The sequence below is a fragment of the Limulus polyphemus genome, unplaced genomic scaffold (assembly GCF_000517525.1).
Source record: "Limulus polyphemus unplaced genomic scaffold, Limulus_polyphemus-2.1.2 Scaffold2570, whole genome shotgun sequence".
In the NCBI taxonomy this organism is placed as follows: domain Eukaryota; kingdom Metazoa; phylum Arthropoda; class Merostomata; order Xiphosura; family Limulidae; genus Limulus; species Limulus polyphemus.
The window spans coordinates 61,155-71,070 of record NW_013668180.1 but is presented as its reverse complement, the minus strand read 5'-3'; the positions used below and the strand labels follow the sequence as shown (position 1 = coordinate 71,070).

The 9,916-nt window shown below is 34.1% G+C and overlaps 1 protein-coding gene across 1 annotated transcript; it reads left to right on the top strand.

The window, feature by feature from the left end:
• The first annotated feature begins 689 nt into the window (after positions 1–689).
• On the top strand, positions 690–9,637 carry LOC111087745. Its single transcript, XM_022395489.1, has 4 exons — positions 690–836; positions 2,144–2,269; positions 3,347–5,847; positions 8,442–9,637. The coding sequence occupies exons 2-4, from the start codon at positions 2,145–2,147 to the stop codon at positions 8,444–8,446; spliced, it is 2,631 nt and encodes an 876-aa protein (XP_022251197.1). The 5' UTR covers positions 690–836; position 2,144; the 3' UTR covers positions 8,447–9,637.
• Positions 9,638–9,916: the final 279 nt, after the last annotated feature.

Sequence of the window (9,916 nt, the reverse complement as noted above, 5' to 3'; positions counted from 1 at the left end):
TAGTCATAGTAAATCTTTGTTTCCAACTACTAGTAAATCTATCATTATATTTAGACTTCCCAGACACTTTTAGGTCCTATATTTTAATTACCTTCACTCTCTAAAAAAATGTTCAGTGGCGTGACTACGAAAGATGCTCTTCCCTGCATAAAAAATAATTAGGCCTCTTACATTTATTTTCCTATAATTGTAGCGACGAGTTGGGCTCCCTATTGGCTAGATCCTTTCCCCCCTCCCACCGCCGAATTTGCGGGGGAATACTTACACCATTGTTTATATTACTCCTATTTAATAAACTTCCTTACAAACTGGAACTTGAACTTTCATTTATTGTGGAATAGTTAACAACAGTATTTAACCGATTATAGGAATAGGTGAACAAGTTGTTAGGGCTCCTGTTAAATACTTAAGCGATATTTATTTCTTCACCCTACCCACTCCCAGTGGCTCAGCGGTAACGCTATAAACTGGGTTTTGATACCTGTGGTTGGTACAACATAGAAAGCCCATTGTGTAGCTTTGGGCTTAAATACAAACGAACAAAACGAACGCTACTGTTGTATCAGGAAATCCCTCCCTTTCTTTACTCATTATCTCCTGACCTACCAAATCACAAGACACGCAAGAACCCCTGTGTGGCAAGGTTAGCTTTCTGAATCTCTAGGTAAGAAACTGGTCTCAGATGGATCATGTGACTGCACGTGACTGTATAATGGGCCCCATTTTAACTGCAGATCTAGCAAAAGTGGTATGCACCAGGTTTAAAAATTAGTTTATATTTAACTTATCTCTTTCTTGTTAAATCTTCGATAATATTTGTGGAAAATAGATTGGAGGTAAGACATTAATTAAGCCTTTTGTTCACTCACCTTCACTTTGTGAAGTTATTCATAAAACTAGTTCTTAAAAACAAATTTATAATTCTTATGCACTGTAAAAACGTACTTAGGCGGTATTAATGAAATAAGTTTGGTCATAATAAAATGTGACAACGTTTCAGATATATCATATTAGCGAAAAGGTGTAACAGATGGAAACTATTAAGTTCACATTATCAGAATACCTAAAGTGAGACCAATTCATTTATCTTGAAAGTATAACCATATTGATCATTTTTTATTTCACTGGAATATACTATAAAGTAGGAATATTAACGATAAAATGTTGTTGATTTTACGAAACAACATTTCATTCTACGACAACATAGCAGACATACGTCAACTGTCAATGTGTATAAATACCTGAAAATATCTCTTTTATTCAGAGCTTATTTTCTCTTTTCAGATTCTAAAATATTCCAAAAGGATAAAAAAACTTGTAATTTTGAACAATACGTAGTATATCTAAAAATGTGATGAATGTTATCAAGGACAGAAACTGTCTCATTTTCAACTTCAGCTGATCGCGTGATAATGTTTTTGTAATGGTATAATATAATTAATAGAATCTGAAATTTAGTATTTTCTTTCCAGTCTTTAATTAGAAGTTGTAGTCATGCAATCTGTGAACATTTAACACAGTTTTCCCCTATTTCGCGGCTGCATTATAATAAAAATAACTAGAGATCTACAAGTGATTTCACTCAAAGTTCGATATGGTTTTAAAAATATTTTACTTACAGTCATCTGTTATACAATAATTCAGAAAACTTTGTTTCACGGGAAGGGAATCACTCTGGTGTTTTTGTTAATGCTTGCCTGTCAAAAATGTTTATTTGTTCGTTTTGCTTTTATGATTAACACTAACGTTGTTAAAACTATATTTATTAAAAATCCATTTATTCTAATGTTTCTATTGGTTCGCAACCTTTGTAAAGAACCATTTATATCCGAAATTACTAATGACTACTGTGTTAGTTACAAGCCCAATTACATGTGGTGTTTCTGTTGACTACTGTGTTAGTTACAGGCACTCTTATATCTGGTGTTTCTTATGGCTATCCTGTTAGTGACAGACCACTTATATCTGGTGTTTCTACCGACTATCCTGCTAGTTACAGGCATCTAGCGTTTCTATCAAACATCATATGGAATTTCAATAAGCACAATGTTTGGTATAATTGAAAATGTTATGATAAAAAGAGAGATAAACGTAAGAACACAATTCAGTCATTTCTGACAACTTCTTTTTCTTTTTTTTCAAGAATGAACATTTTTTCGATGGATGAAAGCACTTATCTTTTAAAATCTTCCTCTGAGACCGCTAGGAGGAGCATGAAGACGAGAAGATCAGTCAAATGTCGTCGAGCAGTTGTTTTTATTGCAACGACGTATGTTGTCCCATCGTGATAATTTTTTGTGTAATGTGTGAAATGAAACTTACGTTTAAAAAGTAAAAGAATGTTTCTGATATGTACAATTCTGTCAGAACTTCATGGATTAGCCATCAGCCATAAAGGCTTCAAAAGCCGTATGAAGAAAAATAACATTTGGGATTTTTCATTCCTAGCATATAGCAAAACTATTAGAAAATTAAACTCAAATTTCTACTTCTTTTTCATTATAACTCATAATCTAATTGTATGTAAAATCTATTTGCAATTATAATACAGTGTTTAAACCCTTCTATACTGATAAAAACAAAGTTGCACACTTGGCTATTTGGGGTCTACCCACCGCGGGTATCGAAACCCGACTTTTAGCATTGTAAGGCTGCAGATTTACCACTGAGCCACTGTGGGGTCTGTTGTTTAAAGATAGTTAAAATATTTAGCAAGCTAATTCCAAATTATTTCGAACTAATTATATCCGTATACTATTAATTTATGTCTTAATTTGTACTATTTTTGAATGTAATCACTTCTGTAAAGTTTTATTTATTTCCTCTATGAGCCAATTAGTTAAAATTTCAACTTTGGCTTTTCCTTAAAATACAATTGTTTAAAGCATTGATTTTCACTACAGCCTACATAATAAACTCAAACACGTTCGTCTATAATTAAGAATTCCCTCACCAACCTCTCTTATAAAATGAAATAAATTATATTAATTATTTAATTAACTTATTAACGACTATTCCGCTAGGTGGTCACCCCAATAGTATTTTGTTTGTTTGCTTTTAAATTCCGCACAAAGCTACACGAGGGCTATCTCCGTTAGCCATGTCTAAGAGTTATTATTTTTTAAAGATTTATCTAATAAGCTAATCTAGTGTATCACTGCTAAATTAGGGACAAACAATCGTCCATGGCGCTTTTTTTCAATTGTGTACGTCTCCCCACGTTGGTTAAGCGGTAAAAATGAGGCTATAATGCTAAAAATTGGGTTCCGATATCTGTGGCGGGCAGTCTATTATATAGCTTTAGGTTTAAAAGGACAAAAATCATTTAAATATATTTTATTTTCAGATGTTTTGCGATAATTGTGATTGTTCTGATTGCAACCCGCCCAGTGAGTTCTAGTAATTCTTCAACGGATGATTCACCCCCAAAACCCAGTCTTCCTCGAGTTCCCTTAGAAAAAGACGTCCCCTATCTCTCTAAGGAAGAAAAACTAGCCTTAAGCGGTCAAAACGACTCATTATTGTCTACGCCTGAACTTCTTGGACTGATGCAACTGGCGTTGATAAAAGGTGCTCGAGATTTACAAGCCAAACTTCTTCAGCAGTCTGTGAAACAACAAAAGAAGCAGACTCAAGAACTGCGAAATCCTTTAAAATATCAAACTCGTGATACATTAGATACCAATAGAACTACACCTCTAAATAACAGGAAAGGACTAAATTATTGGTCCTCAGTCGAGAAGATGTTGAAAGATCTGGACATTCCTTTCCATGGTCCTTACAGGTCTGGTGGTCCTGAGGAATCAGCTTACACTTCCAGTTATATCCCACAGCCAATTAAACGCATGTTAAGAAACCTAAATATATCGCATGCTGGACTCTTTGAACTTGGGATCCATTCATTTTCTTATGGAACGTTTCAGAACGTCACTAACCCCTTCTTCTTCTCTTCACCTGTAAACACTCTTTTAAAACGACTTTCGTTTGCTGGAAATAATACAGGAATTGATATTTTCATACCAGAGATTGTAAACTGCCTTCTAAATAACCTTGCATTACCAATAGGCGAGAATAAAATGGCAGTGTTAGAAAGAACAGCAAACAAAGCCCTTTTTCGCCAGATACTGTTAGGCTATTCTAAAGTCGAAAATTCGAGTCACGAAAGGAATTACACAGTAATCCCAAATACTAAGATGAGCAATTATTCTCAGTGCATTCCAAAATTTGTGAGGCATTTTTTGAAGGATTTAGGGATTTCCATAGGTAAATATAACTCATCAACTAATAAAAGAACTTACACAGAAATGAGTGAGAAATTCTTGCCTAAATTTGTGAAAGATCTCCTTCATGACTTTGGTAATACAACACATGGAAAAGATGAGGATGGAGACACAGTCAGTGCTACTTCCAAAAACACGGGCCATGCGTTATTACAACTTGTTTTATCAGGGTATGCAAATCAAACGATTATGAATGCAAATTCTAATCAAACCCAAAATGCTGAACCTATGCCTAGGTGGATAAGGGATTTCTTAGATGGCCTAGGAATTCCATACAGTGAGTCATCTGTTCGCGAAAACTTGACAATTTTTGTCAACGAACCAGATTTAGAAATGATGCAGTTTGTGAATGATAGCCTGGAAGATCTTGGAATTTCTGATACAAATTTTGACCAAACGAGAATTCCTAGATTCATAAAAGACATGATGGACGAGTTGGGTATTTCGTACAGCAGTTCAACAGCTGAAAACTCTAGCGAGGTTCTCATCAAAACACTAGCGATTTTAAAACTTGTTGCACTTTTAATTGGACCTAAAACTGAACAATCACGCAATAAGCTAAATAGTAAAGCTTCAAAATATTCGACTGATGTCTTAGAAACATTAGCTGGTTTTAAATTCTTGCAGAAACAGCCTCAGCAATTGCAACATAAAAAACTTAGTGGAAACTTACATAATTTTATGAAAAACTTATCAGAGAATGAATATGATTACGAAAAGAAGTATTCAGATTCTGACCAGAGAGGAAATGGACGTAAAGATACTTTTTACATGGAAGGAACTGCTAACCTGACAGGAGAACGTAGAAATAACTCCAACTTGGCAGGAAAACGTGGAAATAACTCCACAGTAGATAGCTCGTTATTTCCTTCTCAGTTCTTTGTTGACGAGAGCATAAGAAGCACATATCATAGTCAACCACAGCAGAAAGAGCAAATAGAAAAACCCGTTAGGAGTTTTATAAATGACTTAAATATCTTTTCTCAAAACCGTGAAATTACCCAACAAACTCAGAGCACTATCAGTTCGAAACCAGCAGAGCTACCATCAAAACCACAACAGCCTCAAGGACAGTTACAACAATCTCAACAACATCTTTTAGAATTTCAGCAGTCTCAACGTCAACAGCAACCTTCACAACCACAGCAGTTTGAACAACCACCACAACCAGAAAATTCCCATCAATCTCAGGAAAAGGATCCAAACTTTGTAAATCTCTTTTCAAATGGTACTGAAGCATACGTTAAGCAGCCAAAAAAGATAAAAAGATCACACCAGTTTTCACAGTTACGACAACTGGAGCTAAAACGTCAACATTTTTTACAACCTCAGCAGTCTCAACAACAACAACAATCCAAACAACCTCAGCAAAATCCTAAAGAGTTTGTACAAAGATTACTTTATGAATTTGTTAGTAACTCGAGAAACCCACAAAATTTCAGAAATACAGAAATAGCCTCCACCAATCCGATGATGTCATCATATGTGCCACATCACGTGGCAACAACAGAAAACATTTCTAAGAAAACGGCCTACCCCTTCAACAACAACAATATTTATTTTCAGGGTAAGTTGAAAATAGATCAATTAATGTGTATATCTACTTTTATTGACATTTAATTAACATCTTTGCTTAAAATCATGAACCTACCCAAGTGTTCCAACGACCCCTATAAAAATCTCCAGAATTAGTAAATGACATTTTTAACCAAAAAGAGATTAGAAAATGACCTGAGTCTTCATAATTACGACAACTTGAGCAACAATATCAACAACTTTTAGAATCTTAACAGTCTGCACAACAACAACAGCACAAACATCCTCAACAAAAGCAACATAACACACGCATATATATGACTTGCAGCCGAAGCTAATGACTCGTTTATTGTATGATTTCTTTAACACGTCAACTGAGTATTTCCGCCATACTGAAACATCTTTCTGATTAAGTGCCCCCTCCCCGATGGCTCCGCGGTAAGACTGAGGGCTTATAATGATAAAATTCGGGGTTCGATAACTGCGATGGCCTCAGCACAGATAGTCCGTTGTTAGTTTTGTGCCAACAAACAAACATATATTTACAACTGTATAAACTTACATTAACATTATTTTTATTGTTGTTGTTTACGAACTTTTACCTCTAAAAACTGGAGGAAGTGTGTTTCTTTGTCTGTTGTTTTAGAGCAAAGCCACAACGGGCTACCTGCTGTCCCCATCGCGGGGAATCTAACCCCATATTTTAGCGTTGTAAATCAGTAATTTTATCATTGCCCCACCGGGGGACATAGAGATATTAAAGGTTCTAAGAAAATTGTATTATTGGTTTGTTTGTTTGAAGTTAAGCACAAACCAACACAATGGGCTATCTGTGCTCTGCCCACCACGGGTATCGAAACCCGGATTTTAGCGTTGTAAGTCCGCAGACATACCGCTGTGCCACTGGGGGCCAGTATTATTGGAAAATAACTTCCTAGAAAGCGATCCTGTCAAATCAATTTAACATATGATCAATAAGAAAAGTCAAATTAATCATTTTTATGTTTGTAAATAAATGTATTTAAATTACAGTGGCGTTAATATATATATAATGATTTTTGTTGTATTTTACTCACCACTGAACCTAAATTTACATATTCTTCAGAAATATTCAGCAGACAAGGCTAAAAATAAATATGAAGCCCAGTCTATCATTCATTCGTCACCTGTGACCGAATTATACTGGTTTTGGTGAATTTCATTTCTCCTCTTTAACACTAAAGATCTTAATCTTTTAATATTTATGTCATTTTCATTATAAGTAATTATAAAATCTCGTTTGACATGGTAAACAACGAGACTTTAAAGGAGATCTAAGAAAGATCAGAATTGTATGGTTGTGGTAGGCTAATTACTCCCAATATACAGTCATCTAATTATGTGACTTATTTAAATATGCACAGTTTCTCCTCCGAAGTAAACTTCCAAATTCGTCTGGATTAGTATGCTGGAATTTGTTTCATCTTAAGTGATGACTCGGATTTTCCTATATAGGAATGTAAAATCTTGTGGTAAGTTTATCAGGAAAGCATAACATCAGAATGAAAGCCCATTAATGGCTGTCACTTGTGGATTTTAAAGACTTTCAATCCACTTGATAAGTAAAATGATAAAAATTAGACACTATAAATCTCTACTCAAAGTCATTTTATTTAATGTCTATATTATGAAGATATATTTTGCCCCCTAATGGACTCCATTTTCACATCACAATAAAAACAATTCAAGGCAACATAATTACAATACTTCAAAGGGTGTGTGTGTGTAACACAAACAAATTCAACGTAGTTGAAAAATTGACAGTCAAATAATTGGACAGATATATGTGTTGTATATTTGAAACGAATACAATTAACGTATGGGCTTTTTATAACTTTCATTTTCTGTGTAACTCCAATCTGACAAAAATACTTTTGACTGGAGATTTTTTAACGTTTAATTATTATATACATATATATTTTTACTAACAGTCTAACGTTGCACTTCCTGTAGCAAATATTTGTGTTTTACAATATTCGTGCATAGTTACATATGGGGCTATCTGCATATAGCCATCGCTAGTTTTGAACTGATAAGCTAGAGGAAAGACAGTTAATCTGTTGTCTGACCGAATAGTGGGATTGGATTATTATTCTAATAACGCAGCCACGAGCGCAAAGTGTGTGTCGCGAACCATGAATCTTCAGGGGCACAGTCCGTATATATTAACCAAGCTGGACCCTATAGCAAATGACGTGATAAACGCTAACAATGTTTCTCAAATAATTCATGTAGTGTATCAGTTGTAGATCGGCGCTTATTATACCCAGAGTTATAATAAAACAAAAATGACTTTAAGTGTTACCTACATGTTATACTAAATATACCTTTTCAAATGACTTTAAGTGTTACCTACATGTTATACTAAATATACCTTTTCAAATGACTTTAAGTGTTACCTACATGTTATACTAAATATACCTTTTCAAATGACTTTAAGTGTTACCTACATGTTATACTAAATATACCTTTTCAAATGACTTTAAGTGTTACCTACATGTTATACTAAATATACCTTTTCAAATGACTTTAAGTGTTACCTACATGTTATACTAAATATACCTTTTTTCTTTCTTTCTTTCACAGGTTGAAAGAAGTTGATCAGCTTTTGCAGATCGTCCTTGGATTTCCACTGTTATAGTTTAAACTGTCTTTAAGATCATTCTTTATAACTTGTAATCTTTGTTGTATCTTGAAAAGAGGTAGAAGAAATTGAAGTTTGAAACTTATTTGACACGAAACTTCTCAAAACGAAACAAAAAAAAAAAAAAAGGAGAAAGAAACAGACTTATATCTTACCAGTTTCATCCTTGTAGCTGGATCGCACAAAGCACGTGTCTCTTTTTGAACATGAAACTGTTAGATTTTGTCGAACAGTTTTACCGTTTTATCGTGAGGACGAAACTTTAAATGGTTTTTATTATGGGCACGAAACTTTAGACCATTTTATCGTGAGAATGAAATTATAGATTGTTATATTGTTTGAATATCTATAGCCCATTAATAACATTAGTACTTACACGTATTTAGTATCGATACTTATTTAATAAAACGTTTCTATAAGACAGGCTTGTGGATTAAAAACGCTGGTATATTAGCTACAATATGTTCTGTTTTGTTTCTTTTATTTTATACATTATTTTATCTCCCCTGCTTACGTTATAGGGGCATTTAATTAAAACAATTAACGTCCCCCAGTGGGACAACGATACGTCTATGGATTTCCAACACTTGTGGGGGACAAGATCTCAGCTTCTTTAAATTATTGAACATTAATAATTGTCATTTTGCATAAAGTTGACTACAATAACTATATTCTATCGCAAGTGATTTGTTAAACACATGTTTCCTGTAATTAAACAGGGAAGTTCAAAATAACAACATTATAATTAGCACACTTCGAACGAACTGAACAACACTGTTTTAGCACAATCTGAACGATCCGTGCCCAGAACAACACTGTTTTAGCACTCTACGAACGACGTGAGCCCAGAACAACACTATTTTAGCACTCTACGAACGACGTGAGCCCAGAACAACACTGTTTTAGCACTTTACGAACGACGTGAGCCCAGAATAACACTGTTTTAGCACACTACGAACGAACCGTGCCCAGAACAACACTGTTTTAGCACTCTACGAACGACCTGAGCCCAAATCACTTAATATATTATGTTGGAAAGCAATAGCATTGATTTCATGGCTTTCAGCTGTCTTAGAATCAGTGTTTAGAAACTGAATAAAGTTGTTATATTGTTTAAAATATGTTATATTTCGTATTGTGTGTACGTGCAAAATTATTGCTATTGTACACGAAGGTTAACAATAAAAAGTACGAATTAAAATTGTTGTGAAGTGTATCTTTTTTTAATGCAAGAGTTTCAGACAAATTTTTGTTGATTGTCTAGGAATGAACTGCTGTGCTGTAAAGACTTTAATAATTAGGTTACATGTAAGTCATGAATAATTGTTGTTAACATCGCTTCTGGGATCTAATTTTCAATGTGATATTTTTGTATGAATCCTGGTCATTGGCTGTTAAAATCTCATTCTTGTAACAT

Excerpts from the sequence above, each read along its gene's own strand:
- LOC111087745 (XM_022395489.1), top strand. The coding sequence starts at position 2,145 with ATGAACATTTTTTCGATGGATGAAAGCACTTATCTTTTAAAATCTTCC. Across the intron at positions 2,270-3,346 it reads GTTGTTTTTATTGCAACGAC|ATGTTTTGCGATAATTGTGA; the intron begins GTATGTTGTCCC and ends TTTTATTTTCAG.